This window comes from Mirounga angustirostris, unplaced genomic scaffold, assembly GCF_029215605.1.
Source record: "Mirounga angustirostris isolate CCGP_5_RB_7025 unplaced genomic scaffold, mMirAng1.0.hap1 SCAF_3, whole genome shotgun sequence".
Taxonomy (NCBI): domain Eukaryota; kingdom Metazoa; phylum Chordata; class Mammalia; order Carnivora; family Phocidae; genus Mirounga; species Mirounga angustirostris.
This window is the reverse complement of record NW_026991711.1, coordinates 12946098-12970266: the sequence shown is the minus strand read 5'-3', so window position 1 is coordinate 12970266 and position 24169 is coordinate 12946098. Positions and strand designations below refer to the sequence as shown.

At 45.9% G+C, this 24169-nt stretch overlaps 1 protein-coding gene across 7 annotated transcripts in view; it reads left to right on the top strand.

Annotated features, from left to right (window-relative positions):
• Positions 1-24169, top strand: part of FARP1 (FERM, ARH/RhoGEF and pleckstrin domain protein 1) — a 269503-nt gene that overhangs the window by 37105 nt on the left and 208229 nt on the right. For all 7 annotated transcript variants that reach the window (XM_064585936.1, XM_064585939.1, XM_064585938.1 and 4 more), the window contains exon 2: positions 19898-20091. In XM_064585936.1, the coding sequence (XP_064442006.1) occupies positions 19921-20091 (171 nt within the window). In that variant the 5' untranslated portion in view covers positions 19898-19920. The remainder of the gene's footprint in view (positions 1-19897; positions 20092-24169) is intronic.

Sequence of the window (24169 nt, the reverse complement as noted above, 5' to 3'; positions counted from 1 at the left end):
AACATACGCATTTTAGCGGGGGAGAGGGGGGCTGGGGGTGCTCAATTCAGTTCATAGCATGTAGTTTCTGTTTTTCCTCCCCATTAAAAACAGACTTGAACACAGGTAGTCCTTGACTCCAGAGTATCAATTCAAATGCTCTCAATGTACAGACAGTGGCCTCTTGCCACCTCCCTTAGACCAGCTTCTGATTCCGTTGCCCTCCTGTGCCCCCCTCCCTGGGACTGAAAACTTGATACACAGCGTGGCCTGGACCTTATGCTCCTGCGCAGCACTGCTGAGGTGTTAGAGGAACTCCCAGTCCCGCCACCCCAGCTCTTCGCCTCTGATGCTACTGCATGGCCGGGTTCCCAGAGTGGACTTGGTTTTCCTGCCCCCGAGAGCTTCGGCCTGAAGCCCCAACAAAGCAGATTCTTTGCCTGTGACGTGGAGACCCTGTCTATGGTGTCCAGAGTCATTGTGCAAGTGCAAATTTTGCATTTATTTATTTATTCATTCGTGCATGCATGCATGCAAGCAAGCTCTGTGCCCAACGTGGGGCTTGAACTCACGACCCCGAGATCAAGAGTCACATGCTGCACGGACTGAGCCAGCCAGGCGCCCCTGTTTTGTGTTTCTTTAACTTAAACATTTTAACAAGTTGATTCTCCTATGTGGCACAATCTTCATGTTTGTAATTTTTTTTTTTTTAAGATTTTATTTATTTATTTGAGACAGAGAGAATGAGAGACAGAGAGCATGAGAGGGAGGAGGGTCAGAGGGAGAAGCAGACTCCCCGCTGAGCAGGGAGCCTGATGCCGGACTCGATCCCGGGACTCCAGGATCATGACCTGAGCCGAAGGCAGTCGCTTAACCAACTGAGCCACCCAGGCGCCCTTGCTTTGAACATTTTTTCTTTTTAAAGATTTTATTTATTTATTTGAGAGAGAAAATGAGATAGAGCATGAGAGGGGGGAGTGGGAGAGGGAGAAGCAGGCTTCCCGCTGAGCAGGGAGCCCGATGCGGGACTCAATCCCGGGACTCCAGGATCATGACCTGAGCGGAAGGCAGTCACTTAACCGACTGAGCCACCCAGGCGCCCTTTGTTTGTAATTTTTGAGCGTACACTATCCCAGGCAGCAGATGCGAAGTGATTGGGTTCACTGTTCTCTGGGTATTTGGAGCTGATATGAATGTAAATAAGGCTCCAAAGAACACCTTTGTGCCTGAAGCCTCTTTCTTCCCTGGGATGATTTCGCAAAGATAAAGTCTGCAAAATGGCAAATTCTAGGGAGTGCACAGTATTTATGCCATCGATGCATATTGGTTTCTAGAAGTGTCGTATCACATTTCCATCAACACTGGGCATATAACATTGAGTTTTACTTGCTATTCTACTTTCAAAAAAAAAAAAAATCTCCAAAAAAATTCCTTTGGCATTTTAAGAAAAACCGTTGATCATAGGCAGTTGTTTTAAACTGACAAGAAACATGAGGAAGCCAGAGAATTTTGCCCATGTTGGTAGTAACGCCGTCCCTCTGTTCTTCCATGGATGTTCTACCAGGCAAAATAGATTTTATGAGATGTGTGTGTTTCTCCGGTCCCTTACCTAAGCAACAAGTTATGGATAGATGGATGGATGTGTGGATGGATGGATGGATGGACCGATTGATTGATCAGGGCTCAGTGGTCTTGAACAGTAAGATGCCATGCTGTGACTTTTGCTAGTTAGGGTTGTGGAGTCACCAGAAAACCGGGCTCTTCTTGCATTTGTTTATTTCCCCCCATAGGAAATGTGTGCTCACGTAGAAGCAGCCAGCTGACTTCTTTATTTAGAGAGACCTGTCAGAGCAGTGGTATCCTGCTACGAAGATATGTAACGTTGGGGTGTTTGGTGCATTCCATTTGGCGCATTGAAGTATCATTAACATACAGTGTTGTGTTAGCTGGTACATTTCTATTAAATATCCTGGCAGGTCTCCGTGTTAGTGCTTCGTTATCCACAAATATGATTTGCATGCCACTAAAACCTTCACTGAAGCAATAATAAAAGATATCTGGTGAGTTACAAGGATGGGGCCTTTTCCTGGGACTCATAGCCTAGGGAGATGTTCTTTATTTGGAAAATTTTTTGGGTGCCTTGGTTCAGTAGGAACCAATTTTACTGTCACCCAGCCCTTATTCCCACCTAATGCACAACCATGTTATGAACATTTCTTTGGAACACCTTGCTGAAATCCAGCTGTTCCATGGCTCTAATGATCTCCTGATCACCCAGCATAAAAATCTGACAAAAACAGAAAGGAGGTGATTGCAGCCCGATTTGTTCTTTTTTCTTTTTTTTTTTATTTTTTATTCTTATGTTAATCCCCATACATTACATCATTAGTTTTAGATGATTTGTTCTTAATAAAGCCGTCTTAGCTTCCAACTTCCTTTCTCAAGTCCTCGTCTTAATAACGATCCATTTTGACAATTGACTCTTAGTGCATTTTTAACTCTGGAACTACATAAAATTAATATATTCTTTTAGTTTCACTGCCTGCTTATTTTCTAGATGGATTTTGTTGCTCTGTCATGCTCTATAAATATTCTCCGTGGGTTTTTGAATTGTAGAAAATTTATATATTCCTTTAAAGAAGACTCTCATAGCTATCATATTGGTTCGTTCTCAACCCTAGTGGGGTTTTCTCTCCATTTATCTTTGTCTTCTTTAAATTGCTAATTAGCCAGGGGTGCCTGGATGGCTCAGTCGGTTAGGCACCCAATTCTTGGTTTTGGCTCAGATCCTCAGGTCCTGAGATCCAGCCCCACGGCGGGCTCTATGCTCAGTGGGGAGTCTGTTTAAGACTCTCTCCCTCTCCCTCTGCCCCTCACCCTGTGCTCTCTCTAAAATAAATATATAAATAAATAAACAAATCTTTTTAAAAATTGCTAATTGGCCATAATTGCTTACCAGGATTAAGATAATTATGAATTACAATTTGAAAATTGAATAGAAATAAAATAGTTCATGTCAGAATGGTAAAATTGTTTATAATGGTCATAATAAATATGGGAGTGTAAGGATCTTCAGCTTTGAAACTTGTTTTTTGCAAACCGCTGTAGAAGTTCTGCTTGTGTTCCCTCTCTCGCTGTCTCTCTCTGTCACATAAATAAAGTCTTAAAAAAAAAAAGAAAGAAAAAGGAAAAATGCCCTTCTCACCGTTGCCTTACTATGGCATAGGGTATTCGAGCTTGCAAATGACTGGTTAAGATTCACTTTGTTCTCTGTTTCTGATTTTATGCTTTATGATCTGGGAGTATATAACATGTACATAGAACTCTGTTATAGGTGAATTTTGCGTTTCAGCAAAATCGTTGTTATTATATGAAAACCTGGAGTTATAATATAGGAAAATGTGTGTTATTTATTTGCCATTTCTTGCTGTCCAGGTATTGTTCTTTCTGCCCTTATTTATTGTACTGGGTGGGTTTGTATTTCCTTAATGGCTGGTTCCATTGGATTATAGAATGTTGGTGCCTTCAGAATGTTGGCTTCTACCTAAGTGAGCCTCAGGAGCCCCCCCTAGGAAACAGAGCTGGTGGCATCTCCTTTTGGGTTATGAGGAGGATCAGGGAGACCCAGCCAGTGAGGGCCATACTGACCAGCACCTGCCACTCAGCCATGAACTTGCTGGGCCTCGCTTTCCCCTTCTTGGCACACTAGTTTTTTACAGATTCTCCCCAGAAAACTTTCTTCTGCGGGTAGCCGCCCCATATGGTGGTTGTGTGGGAATGAAGTAGTAGTCAAGAAGTCCTTCGTAATAAGTGGTACATGTTGTCAAGTGAAAGTGCTCAGTGACAAGAATGAAAAAAACCACGTATTTCTCATCGGGGACCGAAGTCCTGTGTTCCGATGTCTCATTTCACACGGTGACTGGTCCTTTAGGAGCCCGGAGGGTAATCTGGACCGGGTTCCTCAGCCCCCCTTCACCCCACCTCACTTCCCTTTCATGACATGTGGCTGCGGGAAGTTCTGTGTCTGCTTTCATGTCTGTTTGTTTTCACCCAGCAGTGTATTCCGTGGAAGCCGAGTGTTTGCCCTGGGAGAGGGTGGCTTATCTTCCTTTGACTTTGCCTGGCAGTGCCTACGCCGAGTGTCTCCACATCCCTTGAAGGTACACAGCACTTACAAGGGACTTGCCTTGGGCGCCTGGGTGGCTCAGTCGGTTGAGCGACTGCCTTTGGCTCAGGTCATGATCCCAGGGTCCTGGGATCGAGTCCCACATCGGGCTCCCTGCTCTGCAGGGAGCCTGCTTCTCCCTCTCCCCCTCCCCCTGCTTGTGTTCCCTCTCTCGCTGTGTCTCTCTCTGTCAAATAAATAAATAAAATCTTTAAAAAAAAAAACAAACAAACAAGAGACTTGCCTTTACCTGCGCTCTTGAGTACCTCTGGTTGTAAGACCTAAGGATTCACGGGTGTGGTGTGAATGCGCTCTCTACTGCATGAACAGACATTTGCAAAAAATCCTTGCTCAGAGAAGTGAGGGAGGTATTAAGACGTTTAAAAAATTCATAACTTAGGACCATAAAAAGACAGTACGCCATATTCTTTATAGGCCTGGTAATAATTCAGTAAGCATTTTGATTATTTGATGGGTTTGCCCCTTTGGCATCCTTAGTAACCTGCGTGGGTAATTAACTTGGTAGCTTGATTGGCACCTCTGTGCTAGGAAAAGTGAGAGGTTCAGGGGAGACTGATTGTATCTAGAATACTGAGTCCTGAGGTCACTGAATATTCAAGAGGGGTGACAATTTTAGAGATTATCTTGTCTGGGAGGGCCAATGATGGTTGGTAGTGAAGACCAGCCTGTCTGCCATCTGGTCCCGCATCTGCCACTTTACTAGGTGGGTGACCGTGCGAAAGTTGACTTAATCCCTTGGTCTCAGCTGTGAAGATTAAGTAAGTTCATATTTATAAAGCTCATAGAACAATGCTCTGTTCTAGAAAGTGCTATATAAGGGTTGGCTAAATTAAAATAATAGTTGTACATTTTTTTCCCCCACGTTCTCTGAATGAGAAGCCTAAAATCCAGGAAAGGTCGAGTTAATTTTACAAAGCACTCAAAAATGTCAAAAACTAGGACTAGAACCCGGTGAACAATCTGATAGGATCTAAATCATTTTTCTTCCCTCTTTGCAGTCCAGGGCAAAAACTATTAGTCATAATTATTATTATTTTTTTAATGGACAGTATTGTTTAAATATCTTATTTATTAACCAGGCTGACATTTAAACTTCTCGTTTTTTCACAAGGGGTTTCACTTTTTTTATTGCATACCTTTTCCCTTGACATTTCGCTGTTTTAATTAATGATTAATTCTAGGGGAAGTGTTCCTTTGCAGTTCTGTTGAGTTTTATTGTGTCATTTGGTCTGTGGTAATACTGCCTCATTTATTTCTTGAATAATATTGAAACTGTGAGAGTAGAAATCTAACAGTCTATTCTTTAATGGCTTTAATAGAAATTGCTTTCCTTTTCCCACCCTGAAGGGAAGCCCTGTCATTTATGATTCATTGGATTTGGTAAGCTTTAGGAAATGCTTTCTTTTTTCTTAAAGTTGTACGAAACATGCCATTACTCACTCTGGGATGGATGTCAGTAGAATGTTCTGCAAGATGAAGGATGCATTTAAATTTTGGCATTTCTTTCCTTTTTTTTTTTTTTAAGATTTTATTTATTTGAGAGAGAGAGAGCACGAGTTGGGGTGGGGGTGCAGGGGAGGGGCAGAGGGAGAAGCTGATTCCCCGCTTAGCAAGGAGCCCAATGGGAGACTGGATCCCAGGACCCTGAAATCATCACCTGAGCCGAAGGCAGACACTTAACTGACTGAGCCACCCAGGCGCTCCCCTTGGCATTTATTTCTTAAGCGTCATTTCCAGAGTATCTGAAACTTGAGCAGAGAATGATAGTGTGTCAATTAAATTTTTTATTAAAACTTTTCTTATTTAGTAATGAGGCTGTTGGGAATATCCTGACTTAATTTGAAAACAAACTTTTTTTTTTTTTTTAAAGATTTTATTTATTTATTTGACAGAGAGAGACACAGCGAGAGAGGGAACACAAGCAGGGGGAGTGGGAGAGGGAGAAGCAGGCTCCCCGCAGAGCAGGGAGCCCGATGCGGGACTCGATCCCAGGACCCTGGGATCATGACCTGAGCTGAAGGCAGTCGCTTAACCAACTGAGCCACCCAGGCGCCCTTGAAAACAAACTTAATGCTTTGTAGTTTATTAAAGAAAATACCTAGTGCTCTTTTCCTTTCCTTTCTTTTTTTTTTTTTTACATTCCAGAAACATCTTTTTTCCTTTGGCTATTTGTTAAGTTCCTGTCATTTTTTCTTGAAGTAAAGAGAGTTATCTTGGAGGACCTCTGAGATAAGCTGCATTACCTGCCAAGGTGTGGGTTTCACTGAGCTGGAAATTGGCAGCATAGCAGGACTTCCATTTCTCACCTCAAGCTGAGTCGGCCCCCTTTGGAGGTAACATCTACACCCTCCCACTTCTGTAGCTAAACAGCATTTCAGAGTAGCCTTAAACTGGAAGCAACCACGATGTGCTTCACTAGATGAACAGATAAAGAAGTGTGGTACCTGCAGACAATGGAATATTATTTAGGGATAAAAAGATATGAGCCGTCAAGCCATGAAAAAACATGGAGTAACCTCAAATGCCTATTGCTTAGTGAAAGAAGCCAGTCTGAAAGGTTACATACTGTGATTCCAACCACATGACTTTCTGGAAGAGGCAGAAGGATAGACAGTAAAAAGATCAGTGGTTGTCCGAGGACAGGATGGAGAAGGGGAGCAGGGATGAAGAGATGGAGAACAGGAGATTGTTAGGGCAGAGAAATGATTCTGTGTGATAGTATAAGGTGGATGCATGACATTTTGCATTTGTCACACCCCACAAAAGGTACACTTGAGTTGGACTTGAGTTAATAATAACATGTCAGTATTGGTCCATCAGTTGTAACAGATTTTTCACACTAATGCAGATGTTAATAACGGGAAACTGTGTGTGAGGAGAGCGAGGGTAATTAGGAGCCCTCTGTATTTTCTTGGAAACATAAAACTCTAAAAAATAAAGTCTATTAAAAAAAGATTAGTATAGACTAATATATTTGCTGTCTGCATGGCTAAGAATCAGTCTGCCTTCTTCCTCCGTTCCTCAAATGATACTTTTTCTCTTCATATCAGTGACTAACCACTCATACCAGATCTAATGAATGAACTTTCCTTTTTAAAAAATGTTTTAAAATGTAATCTCTGCATCCAACATGGGGCTCGAGTCACGACCCCGAGATAAAGAGCCACGCAGGCTCTCCGGACTGAGCCAGCCAGGTGCCCCTGAATGAACTTTTCTTAATCCTCATTTTCTTTGTTGCCCCGACAACATCCAGCATTGTGGTTCAGCCTCTGGCTCTTGATGCTCTTGCCTCCTTGGCTTCCTGCTGCGATTTTAGAATGGATTTTCAGACTCTGCTTTTTAGAAATATGGGATTCATCTGTCAGGGAGAAGGTTGTCATAAATGCTCTTCAGAAGCTCTTCCAACTCGGAGAACGTGGGATTCCTTCACCAAGTCTCCTTCCTCTTCCCGTCCATGCCTGTTGGCATGCACTCCAGGCTACCATCTTGGTTAGTTCTTCTTGTGCTGTGTCCGAGCCTCTCTGAGATGCTACCCATTGTCACAGTGTCACCTCAGACTCCCTTTCCTGAACCTCTGGGCCCTTTGGAACTTCGGAGAAAGCATTCGAGAGGAGATAGCAGGGGGCTGAGGAAGGGTGAGTGTTGAGGAGATGGAAACAGTGACCTTTGGAACGTTGCTGGACAGCCTGCCTCCAGGCCCTGCAGTCACCTTCAGTCAGCCACAAAGGGGACCTCTTGGCCTTTTCTCGCTCTGTCTCATACTTGTAGCTAAGTTCTAGATTTGCCCATAATTCCATCTTCTTCCCCCACATCTAATTTGTCATCAATTTGTAAAGATTCTTCATGTCCAAGTATTCCCAAAATATGCCTCCTGACTCTCTTCTCCTTGTCACTATCATGCTTTCTTGCATGAGACATTACAGACACTACCTGACTGGTGTCCTGATCGAGCCACCACCTCACTGTGAAATATTTTCTTAAAACTGGATGGTTTTCCCCTTGTCTTACAAACCACAGTGCCTCATTCTGATCCACAGATGAACCTCCTACACTTGGCCTATTTCAGGCCGACTGAAATCTGCCTCTCACCTACTCATCTCATTTTCTTTTCACTACTTTCTTGCCTCTGTTAGTCTGTACCCGCTATCGCCCCAGCTCCTGGCATATGGCAGATACTTTTTTTTTAAGTAGGTGCCACACCCAACGTGGAGCCCAACACGGGCCCTGAACTCATAACCCTGAGATCAACACCCGAGCTGAGATAAGAGTCAGACGCTTAACCGACTGAGCCACCCGGGCACCCCTGGTAGACACTTCTAGTGCATGCAAGAATGAACTCCGCCTAGAATGTGTGTCTTATCCACACCTTTCTGTGGCTTTAAAAATATACATAATACCTATTGTCAGAAGTAAACATGTTGCCTTCGACGTTATCTCTGAGTACCTGTTGTCTGTTGCCTGATAGATAACACATCCCATAAAGACAAACCACACGGTGCCATATTGTGGCTTTGGGTCCCATATCGTGCTGAGAGTAGTTGTTGAAACATCGTAGGTCCTTACAAATGCCCGTTATTGGTGCTGATCCCAATGATTGTGACACCTGAAATGGTGGTCTAAACAGTCTGTTATCTTCAGAGACGCTGAGTAAGCAACATACTGCACCTCATTGTGGGCTAGGCAAGGATTAGGTGTTTTCCACAACTCCTTGGAGAGGCTGACCAGGGTCAACTGGAGACAAAGAAAGAGGACTTTCTTTAGTAAGTGGATGAGATTGATGTGCTTTAAGTAGAGCGAGCTTGGCCGCAGCCCACGAGGTGTAGCCTGTGTTGACACAGAGCCACGTGGTTTGTGAGCCTTGAGGGAGGCTGCGGGCTGGGGTTTTTGTCTTCAAGAAGACCACGTCTCTCCTGACGTTTTATCTACCCCGGCCTTTGTGTTAGAGGCAGAATGGAGAGGAGCTCTCGTTTAATTTTGTACCCTCAGAGTCATCAAGAAATTGACATCGTTGACATGTGACTAATTGGATTCCCCCCCCCAACTTTTTGGCCCCCCCCCCCCACTGGGGTAAAAAGAGCCTTCTCTTCCCAACACCTCTGCTTCTGCTTCCGTTCTACATGCTTTTCTTTTGCCTATCTATTCAGTGCAGGAAATACGTTCTACCAAACCAGTGAAAATGCAAACGAAAGTATTGCATTGTCTCCAGTCATTTTTAGAACAAGGTTGGAGTCTACGTGAACATGGGATTGGAGAAGAAACGCCACCTTTTCTTGTCGAGAGCTATAAAAAATCAGGTGCTCGTTACGTCAGGTGCACATGTGAAACGTGGTCGACAGATGTTTTCTTGGTGAAGTGACTGCCTAATTTGTAGTCAGGTGGATTGACTTATTGTAGCTGATCGTCATGGGGACCCTGAGAAGTAGTTCTCAGGCCAGAATTCACATCAGAATCTCCTGGAAGGCACCCTGAGCCTTTCTGATTCAGCGGACCAGTCCTGGGACAGGATTTGCATTTCTTACAAGCTCCCAGGTGATGCTTTTGCTGCCGATTTGCAACCACGGTTTAAGAACCTCCTGCACTAGCTGGCGAGCTTTGTCTGCATTTCCCACGTAGGGAAAGCGTCATCTAGAAGGGATACGTGCGCTGCCTAAAGTTCTTTCAGTCTCCGAGTCAGAGCCAGTCTCTTGCATTGAGATAGGAGGAGCCTGTCACACTCCCAGATAAGGCAGCCCCTCTGGACTTTTAATCTAGTTGGAAATTCAGGAAAAGGGGAGAAAGGCCTGGAAAGCAAGTGAAATACAAGCCACACATAAGCAAAACCCAGAGACAATAAAGTGAGGCATTTTTTTCCCCCTGAAAGAGTAGATCAGGGAAGGCTTTCTGGAGGAGGTGACCTTGGAACCAGGGAAAGAAGGCAATATTTGAGAAGGAAGAAAACACAGGCGTGTGGAACAGCAGAGGCCAGCTGGGTTAGAAAACCGTTGATTCACGAGTAGAGACATCAGGGTAGATCGTTGAGTGCCTGGCTTGGAATTTTCACATTTAACTTGGAATATTGATCAGACTCAGGTTTTTGAGTAGAAAAGGGATACGGTTAAAACCAGACTTTTGAAATAACGTCTATGAACTTGAGGACACTTCTGCTCAGGGTTTTCTGGAAGGCCTTTCCGGAGATTTGTTAGGGGTATATAAGCTAGCCTAACTGCTTTTTTACTAGGGTTGGCGAGAACAGACGGTGAAGATCGTCTTTATGAAGTTGACGGGGTCTCGTCCTCTCCCTGCCTTGGGCTGGTGAATTGGGGCACCCCTGCTCCCAGACGGTTAACTCCCAAATGATCAAACAGGCCAAACAGTCTGTCGCCTGTTTGAAGTCTCTGGTTGATGTTAAACAGCTGATCTGCTGATCTGCAGTTGTTTCTTTTGCTCCCAGACTTTTTTGAAGGAAGCAAATCTATCCGTATAGATAGCTGTGTTGGAACTTTCTCAAAACCCCTTATCTAAGTCCCTGTGAAAAGCCAAACTTGGCCGGTTGTGCTCATGAGGAGCTACTGGCCCCCAGCCTTTCTGGGGGCGCGGGGGGGGGTTGGGGATAGCTCCTCCCTCCCTCCCTCCCTCCCTCCCTCCCTCTCTCCCTCAGGGCCTGTGGCCCCTGGGACAGAGCACAAGGTGGGACTTTGTTACCCGGCAGGGCTGGGGTTCCACACATCCTTCACCCTTTGCCCTTCTGAGTGGAGCTGCTTTGGGTCCCCACAAAATGGCAAATGTGCGCTCCTTCCCTCAACGTGGGGCGCTCGGAAGTACATTGGGGGCTCTAGAACCCAGCTCTGTAGCTTCCTGAAATCTACGTCTTGGGCTTCCGTGAGTAACAATTTTCTGTGCATTTTTCTTAACTCGGAATTCTTCGGTGGCATTTATTTATGTACGTCTGTCGGTGTGAATGTGTTTATTTTAAATGTGTGTCTTTAAAGAGAAGTGGTGTGTGTTTTTTTTCAAAGTTTTTATTTAAATTCCAGTTAGTTGACATAGTGTGATACTGATTTAAGTGGCTTATCCTTAAAACTGGGAGGAAAGCTCCTTTGCACATTCTTGGTCCTCCTGTTTCGATTGAGAATAGTCACCCTTCTTTTTTTTAAAAATATTTTATTTATTTATTCGACAGAGAGATACACACACAGTGAGAGAGGGAACACAAGCAGGGGGAGTGGGAGAGGGAGAAGCAGGCTTCCCGCGGAGCAGGGAGCCCGATGTGGGACTCGATCCCAGGACCCTGGGACCATGACCTGAGCCAAAGGCAGACGCTTAACGACTGAGCCACCCAGGCGCCCGAGAATTGTCACCCTTCTTTACTGCGATTTCTTCTCCTTAGGTTTCATGCTCTAGATGGAGTCAGGGTAGTGAGGATTATGTCCTCTTAGTAGAGGGAATTTTTAAAATTGTGTATTTCTGAATGGGTGATATCCCGCTCAGTCCTGTCCTTTACAGCTCTCCTGCTAGTCACTTCTTTGTCCTTCCAGAGAGGTTCTGTGTGTTCATAAGGATAGTTGTGTGGGCGCACACACCTTTTTATTTTTATTTTTTTTAAGTTTTTATTTTAGGGACGCCTGGGTGGTGCAGTCCGTTAAGTCCCCGACTTTGGTTTTGGCTCAGGTCACGGTCTCGGGGGCATGAGATCGAGCCCTGCGTCAGGCTCTGTGCTCAGTGTGGAGCCTGCTTGGGATTCTCTCTCTCCCTCTGCCCTGTGGCACCCCAGCCCTGATGCGTGTGTGCGCTCTCAGAAAATTTAATTCCAGTTAACATACAAGGTCATATTAGTTTTAGGTGTGCAGTGGAGTGATTCAATTCTGTAAATCACCTGGTGGTTATCACTACACGTTGTGCATACACATTTTTTAGCCTATTTATTGGGGTATAATTTATATAGCATAACTTTGATGTGTTTTAAGCGTACAATTCAGAGGTTTTAGTACATTTACAGAGTTGTGGGACTGTCACCACAACTTAGTTTCAGAACATTTCCAGCACCCCCCAAAAAATCTCCATCCCTCTGAACTTTGCTGTCAGCCCAGCCCCTCTCCTGAGCCCCAGGAAATCACTTCCTGTCTCTGTAGATTTGCCTTTTCTGGATAATTCCTACAAGTCAGGTCATTTGCTGTGTAGTCTCTTGCATCTGGCTTCTTTGACTTAGCACAGGGTTTCTGCGGTTCATCCATATCATAGCCGGTGTCAGCCTTTCATTTATTTTTGTTGGTGAATAGTCCCCTGCTTGGATATACCACCACCTGATGGGCATTTGTCCCCTTTCCACCTGTTGGCTCCTTTGTGTGGATGTATATTTTCATGTCCCTTGGGGGAGACGCCTAGGATTGCTGGGTCATAGGCTAAATTTATGATTAAATTTTAAAGAAACTACCAAAATGTTCTCCCAAGTGTCAAGCACCCTTTTCTGTTCTCACCAGCAATGTAGGTGAATTCTAGCTGTTTCCACACTCTAAATAACACTTGTTACCGTCCGTCACAGTGGGTGTGAAAAACTGTCTCATTGTGGATGTCATTTGCATTTCCTAATGACCAGTGATGTTGGACGTCCTTCCATGTGGTTATTAATCATTAGCCATGTGTATGTCTTTGGAGATTTAAATTTTCTTGTATCCATTTTAAAACCTGGGCTAATGGTTAATTTGCAAATTTGGTGCCTTTCAACATCTGGGCTCTTCCTCTGCCAGTTTTAGTTATTTCTGCATTGTCAGGAGTTCACAATATTCTATTACTCACCCTCTTACGGTATAAATGGATTTAGAGTTTACCAGTAATCCTTTCCCAGTGTTTTACCCCATGCACCCCTTGTTTTGCTGAGGTTTATCCTTCCTTCTAGGAGTTTCTTCTGCATGGGCTTAGGCAACAGTATTCTGAGTTCTTGACTGTTTAAAATGTTTGGCTCTTCTATTTGAATGAAAATTTGGGTTTAACGTTTTGATTCCTCTTTTATTTCTTTGAGGACTGTTTTGACAGTTTAAGCATTAAGTGTTGCCATGGGTGAGTCTGAATTTTCCTCCCCTGGTATTTTGTTTGAACTTCGTGCCTAGGTACCCGAATGATTCCTGCTTTGTTTTTGAAGGTTGGTGTTGATGCAGGAAATGTCTGGTGTTGATCATCTTGTGTTAGTTGTTCATTCACAATGGGGAATTTTATTTCTGGAATGTTTTCCTGAATTCTACCTTAAAACTTTTTTTTTTTCCCCCTCCTTGTTCCATTATTATTTTTTGTTCTTTAGGGACACTGGTTGTGGGTGAGTTGGAGCTCCTGTTCATTCACAATGGGGAATTTTATTTCTGGAATGTTTTCCTGAATTCTACCTTAAAACTTTTTTTTCCCTTGTTCCATTATTTTTTATTCTTTAGGGACACTGGTTGTGGGTGAGTTGGAGCTCCTGCTTCGTTCCATAGCTATCACTTTTCTTTTCACTCTGTTTTAAATCTTTTTGCTCCCTTTTCTCAATCTTTCCCCTCAAGACCCTCCTGTTTTCACCTGAGCATATTTTCTTTTAGCCACTTCCGTTTTGGTGATTGTCTTAGTCTGTTTGGGCTGCTATAACCGTACCATAGAATGGGTGGCTTATGAACGACAGAACGTTCTTTCTCACAGTTTTGGAGGCTGGGAGTCCATCAGGAAGGCACCTGCTTCCTAAGCTGCTGGCTTCCAAGCTGGGTCCTCACATGGCAGAGGGGCTGAGCTAGGGCCCTGGGGTCCCTTCATAAGGGTGCCAGTCCCACTCATGAGAGCCCCACCCTCACCATATAACCCCCTCCCAAAGGACCCCCCCCAACATACCATCACTTTGGGGATTTGGTTTCAACACGTGAATTTTGGGGGGCAACACGAACATATATTTTATAGCGGTGATGTTTTTATTCATCTTTCTGGTTTTCCCCTGAGGTCTGCCCTCATGCTTTATTTTCTTCTGTTTTCCCATAGCTTCCCTGAACTCTTGTAGTCCTTTTTTTTTTTAAGATTTGAGAGAGAGAATGGAGGGGGGGAAGGGCAGAGGGAGAGGGAGAAGCAGACTCCCCGCAAGGCACGGAGCCCGAGGTGACATGGGGCTCTATCCCAGGATCCTGGTACTGTGACCTGAGCCAAAGGCAGACGCTTAATGATTGAGCCACCCAGGTGCCCCTCTTGTAAATCCTCTCCTGTTTTTGTTTATTGAGTCCATTATTTCATCATATAAGTTGGGACAGTATGTTTGGGAGAAATTCTGATTCTTCTTTTGTCCTTCTCATTTTTTTTTTCTTCTAGCATCTTTGTAAAGGTCCTTTGTTATTTGGCAAGTGCTTTATGAACTAGCTATTTGTAGGAGCTTCCTGAGAGCCAGGAGACTGTCCCATGCTCATAGGAACTCTTGTGACCTGAGGGGGTGTGTGTATAATCCTTTTATCCTCTGTTTTTCTCTGCTTGCTGGGCTGGTAGCATTCCCAGTGCCGTCTTTTTTTTTTCACCTGGCCTTGGCCATGGACTGCGTCCTGCTGATGTATCTTACCTGTGCTGTTTCTCTGTCAACTCCATCTTTAGTGGGCTCTCCCCCCCCCACACTGTGGCCAGGGAAGCTCTCTGTGCTAACCTGTACATCTGTTCCCCTGGTTTCCAGAAAGTTCTTGCTGGCTCTGTTGCTTGGGATATCCTGCGTGTTCGGGGAGGCATGGGCAGCCTCTCCAGGCATTTTCCTTCTCCTCTGTCTGACCTTGACGGCAGTTTGGCAACTCTCTCCCCCAGTTTGTGGTTTGGAGTTGCAGATGTGTTCAGGGATGGAGTTGGCATTTGTGTGTGTGTGTGTCCTTATTGCATTTGGGTACATTCCAAGAGGAAGTCTTGAAGCCAAGATACGACAGGCCAACTCTAGCTTTTTCATGTTTTCTCTGCCAGTTAAAAATTTTATTTCTTGTTGTAGTTCCTGTTTCATACAGCCAAAGAGTAAAGTCATTTCACGCACAGCTTTTTGCTTTTCGGTCTGGAATGATCATGTTAGTAGTAATGTATCACAAGGAAAGAAGTGTTCATTTGCTTTGCTTTGACCATTCCTTAAGGAATTCAGCAGTCAGAGGTGGTTATGGAGGTAAAGTCCAAATAGAGCCTGGATGGATCTATATAAACAGGAGGCTTTTCGGGAGCTGTTAGACCTGTTTGCCTAGAAGGCTGTGTTTTGTTACTCGACCCACCGATTCTGATAGCAAGCATCAACGTGGTCACCCATTTATGACTTGCTAGTGTTCCTCGGATGCTCAGCTCAAACCTCTTGGCTGGATTTATATTTGAATTGAGCAGTACTTTCCATGTACAGCAATAGTCTGCATGCAACTAGGAAAACAAAGCAGGACTACTTTGTTGAAATGTCAGTAACCAGAAGTAGAAATGATACAGGCATGAGGTCATTTGGAGACTGAAGAAAAAGGAATTTAAGGGACTAAATATCTCTTAATAACTCGCTCACTTTATTTTTTATTTTTTTTAAAGATTTTATTTATTTATTTAAGACAGAATGAGAGAGAGCACATGAGAGGGTGGAGGGTCAGAGGGAGATGCAGACTCCCTGCTGAGCAGGGAGCCCGATGCGGGACTCGATCCCGGGACTCCAGGATCATGAGCTGAGCCGAAGGCAGTCGCCTAACCAACTGAGCCACCCAGGTGCCCCATAACTAGCTCACTTTAATTCTTCTATGCCAAGGGGCTAAAAAGGGTAATACATATTCATCTGGAGATCTTGGGCCCGAGGGGGAGAGAGGGTTTAGTTTAGGAGATGAGGGGCCTTGCCCTTTGCTCAGGCAGGACAAGGAGAAAGTGCTTTTGTAGGGAGGGACCCTAGCACCCTTGAGGTGGGGTTGACGTGGGGGACTAGGCCCTTTCCTCCCTTATCAACACCTCCCTGGCTGGGCATCTGAGCAGCATCTCCCTGACTCAGCAGGAGGAGGTGGTGGGGGTGGGGGGTGGGGTTGTGCAGCATGAATGACTGAGGGAGGGAGGGCAGGGAGGAAGAGGAGGGCAGGAAGGAAGAGGAAGGCAGGGGATGCTTTGAGAGGCAGGGAGGGATCAAGACTAAAGTAGGAAAAAGTGCAGAGAGTTGGCTGGGGATGGGGATGGCAAACTAAGCAAACTGAGCTGATGTCCGTGTTCTCTGGAGCTTGTGTTTATTTTTAACCATGAGACCGAACAGAAAACCTACAGGGAAATAGTTTTGCCTAGTTTGTGAAGATTGTTTTAAACACAACTGATTTCGTAACTAATCAGATGCATACACCCACATCTGATTCACTGAGCAAACAGACGACCCATTTCCACTTGCCGTAAGGCCCTGTGCTTGGCATCATAGATGAACTTGGTCCGGTCACAACTCTCAAGACGAACAGTGAATTAAGCAGAGCACAGATCACACAACAAACAGATTAGAATTGGGTTCTTTTTTTTTTTTTTTAAAGATTTTATTTATTTATTCATGAGAGAGAGAGAGAGGCAGAGGGAGAAGCAGGCTCCCAAGGAGCAGAGAGCCCGATGCGGGACTCGATCCCAGGACCCTGGGATCATGACCCGAGCCGAAGGCAGACGCCCAACCATCTGAGCCACCCAGGCGCCCCTAGAATTGGGTTCTTAAAGCTTATTGGGGGCGGAAATTAGAAAGCTCCTTCCAGCACCGAACTATGAAGTCTTAGGTGGGCATTCAAAAAGGGAGGAGCAGCTCTCGGAAAGGCTGGTCCATTGCCTTGCCACAGAACCCAGCCCTGAAGGATTGTATAGGAATGAATAATACTCTCTAAAGGGCTTTGGTGGAGTTTGTGGAGAAATACGTAGAAAGTGGTGTTTCTGAGGTGGTCATCAGACCCTTAATGTGTCCAGTCAAAGGATGCATCTCTTCAGGCTAGGGTGGTTTGAGTCAACAACCAGGTTGTTGAGGTGACTCCATAGTTTCCGATCTGCTGGCTTGTGGGCCAGCCTTTGGCATCACAGCGAGAGTGCTGAGAGGCACCAGGGAGGGGCTGCCATATGGAATTTTGACAGAAACTTCTGGGAGCCCAACTCTTGAGGAGAAGGACAAGCCAGGAGTTGGGTGAGAAGAACCTACCAAATGAGATTTACGAACTGGATGGTTTTTCCTGAACAAAGTTGCTGAAGGGTGATGTGATTTCAAATGTATAAGACACAGCACTTAGCTCCGTACTTCATGCCACAGGTGACTCCTTGGTGTCCTTTCTGTGGCTTTCTCAGTCATTCAGGGCCCCGGGTTCTTTCTGTGCCTCTTTCCCATCTTCCTCAAGGACCCTGGCATGATTTTGCCAGGGTGGCCGTGAACAAAACACCACAGGTTGGGGGCGGGGATGCAACAACGGAAGTGTGTTTCCTCACAGTTCTGGAGGCTGGAAGTCCAGACCACGGTGTTGGCGGGGCTGGTTTCTCCTGAGGGCTCTCTCCTGGGCTGGCAGACAGCAGCCCTCTCCTAGTGCCCTCACGAGGCCGCTCCTCAGCTCCAGAGTCCCTGCTGTCTGTGGGTCCAGCTTTCTCCTAAGGACACTAGTCAGATTGGATTACAGCTCAGCTTAATGGCCATATTTTAATTACCTCTTTTAAGACCCTTTTTCCAAATACAGTTACACTCTGAGATACTGGGGGTGAGGACTTCAATATAAAAATTGGGGGGGGTGGAGGGGCACCTGGGTGGCTCAGTTGGTTAATCCTCTGCCTTCAGCTCAGGTCATGATCTCGGGGTCCTGGGATTGAGCCCCACATAGGGCTCCCTGCTCAGTGGGGAGTCTCTAGTCTCTGTCTCCATCTCCCCCCCCCCCCCCCAACTTGTGCTCGCTCTCAAATAACTCAAGTTTTTTTGTGGAGGAACAATATTCAGCCTATGACCATCCTCTTGACTGGGCACAGTGGTTCTTTTTGCTTTCTTCCCCCCCGTCCCCCAACCATTTGCTTTCATTTTGGCTTTTGCTTGTACAGCAGGATGGTGTCTGAACGCTCAGCCTAAATCCAGCTCCAGCTTCCCCTCAGGCCCCTGGATGTCACCAAACTCACAACTTCCCTCCCATGCTCTCCCTTCTGCCTGGATATAAAACTTACTGGTCATTGCTATACTTTTATATCCTCCTCCTTGGTAGCTTACTGTTAACAGTGTTGGGTTAATTTTTCCATGACAGTGCGTTTTATGGCCTCACGTTGTCCCCTCAGGCACAGATTGTCACAATAGCTTTGTCACTGGACCCTCCACAGCCCATGCCATCCATCTTTCTCCAGCCTGAAGGGTAGGTCCTCCTCGGATGGGTTTTTCTAAGATTCTGCTTTTCGTTTGTCTTCATTGTCACCCAGCAGCTCCCTGCTGCCTGCAGGGAAGGACCAGACTTCTCAGCCAGAGACTTGAGGTCCTCCATCGTTTGGTTCCAGCCTGTTTTCCAAGCCCATTCTCCCCATTAATCCCTACTCTTCTTTCTGTGTGCCACCCTGTTTCTGTCCCATAGCTTTGTGGGGGCCCTTCCCCTTCCCCTCAGTGCCTTCTCTTGTGTGTTTGTTTCCTTGCAAATATTACCTGACATTAGAGAATGGATTGAGGACCGTTCTTACCTTCTCCGTGATGGAAGCGCGCCCCCCCCGCCCCCATGGTGCTCTGTGACCCTTCATATCCAGACAGGGCCTGCCATCAACCAGACATTATTGAAATCTCTGTGCCCTGCACTGTGTCTAGTTAGGTGCTGAGATCCAAAGATACCCAAGATTTGATTCCTGCTTTATAGGTCATCATGAGGGGTCCTGGGGGATGTGACCAGGCAGAGGCACATGGGCCGGACCACCATGCTGATGCAGGATCAGGGTTGTGGGCACAGAGGGGGCACCTGAGTCCTGCCCAGGTATCGGGGATGTGGTCCTGGAACGGAGTTCAGAAGCCAGGGTAGAAGTTTCCAGGTGGAGAAGGAGTGCAAAGCGTTCAGCCAGCGAGAGCCATGCACAGAGAGACCTGGATCAGGACAGAGGGTAGGGGGAGGGGTGTGGTGTGCAGGGAGAAGAGCGGGCTATTTGTAGATTTTGTTTTCAGGGAAATAACACTGTTGTTGATACTATATGTAGAATGGTTTCTTGGGAAAGGGGTAACAATGGGGGGGGGGTTGGTTCGCAGGAGAGGAATGCATTAGAAGGTAATTGTGATAGAAACAAGCAGAAGAAATGAGGGAGGAAAGACCCTACCTTATGTCACCTGGGTTTGTGGGAGTACGTGTTTGCCTTCCTCAACAAATTATGAACTCGAGGGCCATGATATGTGCTTATCTTTTTATAATACCCACATTACTTGGTATGTTAGTGTGTCCATAAAAGCTAATTAATGGATGCTAATGGTATGGCTTAGGCATTGTTTATCCTCTTCTGTCCAAATTCAAAATGTTGTGCCCAGCTCACTGTAGATACTGAATAATGGTTGAACACAACTGAATTTATAGTATGAATAAGAGCTGACGGTAAAACCAGGAAAGAAAATGTTAAAATATGCACAACTGTTTGCATGTGTCCGTTGGTTGAGGGTGACCTGATTTTTCGTGAAGGCTCCGAAGCCTCCCCACACGTGAGTCCTGTGCAGGGGACTGAGATCCCACCGAGCTGTGGATCCTCAGATTCAAGGAAGGCTCAGAGAGCACAGATGTCCCTTAGGTGCTTGAAATGAGTCGCCTCTTCTGATGTATTTTTCTTTCTCACTGCTTTCTGCAGATACTATATAGTCTGCTTTCACCATGGGAGAAATAGAGCAGAGGCCAAGTCCAGGATCGCGACTGGGGGCCCCGGAGAATTCGGGGATCAGCACCTTGGAACATGGACAGAAGCCGCCCCCAACACCTTCCGGGAAGCTCATGTCCATCAAAATCCAGATGTTGGATGACACGCAGGAGGCGTTTGAAGTTCCAGTAAGTTGGGGTAGATCTCTGAACTCAAACGTGTGGGCAGCCTTCAGTACGGGGAGGTTCCTCTCATCCCATTTTCGGTGATGGGAGATGGTAGGAGGAGGGTCCACACCTCCCTCTCCACCCCCAGCAGGCTCCTCTGACCCATTCTGGTTCTGAGCTGTCCAGTATTTTGACTCATGCGTGCATTGCCAAGACAGTAGCCTCAGGGGGCTGATCACTTGAGTTACACAGACTTTCCTCCTCGAATACATATGTGTATGCATGTGCACGTATGATATGTGTATATTTGAACTGGATGCAATTGCGGTCTTGCGGATGCATCTCATTTGCTCACTACAGGTATTCCTCTCATGGTGGTGTGTGCGCGCTGTTTCTCTAGGGTACGGGCAAGAAAAATCCTGAGAAAACCATCAGAGACCCGCGTGCGTGTTTTCATGTCGGGAGAGACGTGGGCGACTGTGTTCAAGGGTGGGAAGTAGGGGGTGTAGAAAAACCCTGAACTAGGTCCACGCTGTAGCAGCCCCAGAATTAGAATCCCCCATCCCAGGGACCCGGCGAGGAGATGGGGGTGTCTGGGAGCTAGGCAGAGAGGGAGGAATCAGCAGCCTTGGCCTCTTTCATCCGTGGGAGCCCCGTACCCTGGCTCTCACTCCCTGCACCCCCACGGTTCTGCTCTATTTTTCCTCCGAGCCCCAGCCTCCTCCTCCTCCCCTCTGGCCTCCGGCCTCTTCCTGCTTGGAGGTTAAGGAACCAGCACCAATTAGAAGCAGATGAGGATTTCTTGGGCCCAAGGCAGGGAGGGTGAGCTGAGTGTTTCCGGCTCTCTAGAACTGGGACTGCACTTTCCTCCGGAATCCTTGTCCCTTACATGGATTGGGGTCCATAGACCTTGTTTGTAGCACGCTTTGGATTTAGTTTTCTGTGTCTGTCTCAGGTACGGTACACCACATCTGCCATTGTTGGCAGGGAAGAAAAGAACTCCTGAACTCAACAGCCGACCTAAACACAAAACTTTGGGAACATAACCTGTTTTTATTTTATTTTATTTTATTTTGTTTTATTTATTTATTTATTTATTTATTTATATTTTTTAACATTAAAAAAAAATTTTTTTTTAAAGATTTATTTATTTATTTGAGAGAGCGAGAATGAGAGAGAGCACATGAGAGGGGGGAGGGTCAGAGGGCAAAGCAGACTCCCTGCTGAGCAGGGAGCCCGACGCGGGACTCGATCCCGGGACTCCGGGATCATGACCTGAGCCGAAGGCAGTTGCTTAACCAACTGAGCCACCCAGGCGCCCCATAATCTGTTTTTAAAGTGGAGACGATCCGTCTATTATTCCTGTTGGCTAGAGGGACTGTGGGATTTAAGAGTTGACATAAACATCTGTAACCCGTCATTTAATCACTTATGCAGCATGATTTAGTAAATCATATTCCATCTTAATATTGTTCTGAGAGTGTGAATTACCATTAAGCATCTCAGGGAAAGATAAACCTCAGAATAGCTATGCTTAAAACTGCCTCATTATTGTACATTTATTTTCTTGTTGCGGAATGCGTGTCTTTCAAGGACTTGGGAACGTCTCTGTATTCTGGTGAGCAAAGGCGTTGCTAACCTACTGAGACTGTAACATAAATGAGTTGCACCTGCCAGCCTGTTAGAATTAGGCCTTCTGGAGCAGGTGCCCCCTCCCCCTTTCCAGTGCCTTCCCTTCATTGCCAGACTGGTTTGGTGAGGTATTTAGTTTCAGGGTTTCCTGTTGGTACCGTGCTAAGGGCCTCTGAGCCCGAGTCTCTAGCTACACATTCTATTAAATGGTGCTCCTGTGTGTTGTTTGGACTGAGGAGTGATCAAATATTGCTCTTGGGTGCATGAACCCCAGGGAGGGTTGTACTGTGTTCAACTGCATTTCTTCAGTTTCCCTAAACCAAAGAATGTCCCTAACCCCTAGGAACTGTATAGGATCTTCCTAAGGAGTAGGAATGGAAGTAAGTTTTCATCTTTTAAAATTATTTTACTTGATAATTGCTGGTGTCTGTGCTTTGCATTTACAACTCCTCTGTCTGGAAGTAACTTTTCTCCTTTCCTCCCGGATAAACTCCTGTGCACCCTTAAGGACCCTATCAGTTTTACCCAGACGCTAACTTTTGAGACAGTGGTTGGGGCTCGCTCTTCCCTCCCTCAGACGACTTCACACATACACCTATAAGGATGGATCTGGACTGCTTGGGTTCAGATTCCAGCCTTTTTTACTGACTCCTTGATCACCTTGGACAAGGTACCTCTTTTGTATCTCTGCTTTCTCCATTGTAAAATGAGGCTAATAGTAAACCCAACCTCCTATGATAATAAAGTTCCAAACACTATTTATGCCAACTCGGCACATACTGAGCACTTAATACAAGTGTGATGAGTGGTGCCTTTGTTACTTCACTGGGCAGGGACCTTGCCTTACTGTCTCATTCCCAGCACCTAGCACGGTGCCTGGCATGTAATAGGTGCTCATTAAAATGTTCGCTGACTGCATGCAAGAATGAGTTCATCTTACAAGTAGAATTTAATGTCCTTTTTTTCACACGTCTCATCCATTCATATTTTATTTTGATTTTTTTTCTAGTTTGGCCAGAACGTTCCTTCACAACCAGTGGGTAACAGATGTCTTCTGTAACTGCCTGTAGAAAGGCAGATGTCAGCATTTTTATTGACAGAGCTGATTCTAAATTGCTACCTTGTGCTCTTTAAGAAGAGGACCAGCCAGGCCTTCGCACATCTGGAAGGCATCAGGCTGGCCACGGTGACTCAGTCTTAGCACTCAGGATGGGAGCACAGTGACGCAGGATTGCAAGAGCCCCAGCCGCCCGTAGCTGCTGGGAAACCTCGCTCCACAATTTTTGCTGTGAATTTACAAGGCCGGGTGTCTGACCCTGGAAGGGTCTACCTTGCCCACACGTGACCGCTCCTTGGATTGGGCGCCTCGAGAGAATGAACGCTCCCATTTGCCACACAGATGAGCAGAGCACGTGGCCAGAAGTTCTGGCAGTTTCCCCTTGCGAACATTCTTCTCTGAACCCCGTATTTCCTTGGGAATTGAATTTCCTGGGCTTTTTCTCGTTAGTTTTGTTTTAGTGTAGAAGGCAGGCGGAGTCCTCGTTTAAACTACAAATTCCTTACACCCTTCCTAGCACAGATAACCAACTGGTAGTCTGCACAGTTGTTGCTCTTGTTATTCAGAACCTTTCTGAAAAAGTTACTTGAACCTTTTGAAAAGCATCCGTGGGGAGCACCAGTTTCTTCTGCTCTGTAGTTCCATCAGCCACCTTTGCTCTTCAGCTTGGATGGTTGGCTTAGGTATTTCCTCTGCAGAGTGGAAAGTTCAAGCACAATATTGATAGTAAATTCTTACATGGCATTGTATCTTTATGTGGAAAATGCTGTGCAAATAAGCCTCACCCGGTGGTTTCTGATCTGCAGCTTTTTCTTCCAACCGGAGGTTCTAAAACAAAGTGCCTCATGCGGATCCGAAAGGGTTAATGACACGTCTCCCTGCCCCTCACCCCAGCCGGGGCCATCCCCCTCAAGATCTCTGAGAAGGTTTTATGTGTCCTGGCCTCCTGACCCCACTGGTAAACAAACACTGTTCCTACTGACGTTGGTCGCATGAAACAGATGGTTTCTCCTCCGAGTGTTTATTCAGTTTGTGTTTTCATTAGCAAGGTCGGGCTAGGAAGAGTTGAGAAGATCAGGGGATATAAAAGGGAGCCATTTCCTTTGCTGGTTTGGAGTAACCCTGGTTAAAAAAAAAACAAAAACACGTGGGAAAGACGCTCATGGGACCGGAAGAAACCTGGTCGGTGTTGAGTTGGTGTTGAGTTGGCAGGAGCGGCTGGGTGCAGGCAGGCAGGCGGTGGGGGGAGCCTTCTAGAAGCCGTGCCCAGAGTTGTGGCAGAAGGAATTCGGTGTCAAGCATAGCCATCCCGGGGTCCCATCATTGTGCTTTCTGTGTATTTGTATTTGTCCTATCCTCCCTCGCTTCCCTTGGAAGCCTGTATAGATCCCAGGTGCCTGAGGATAAAGC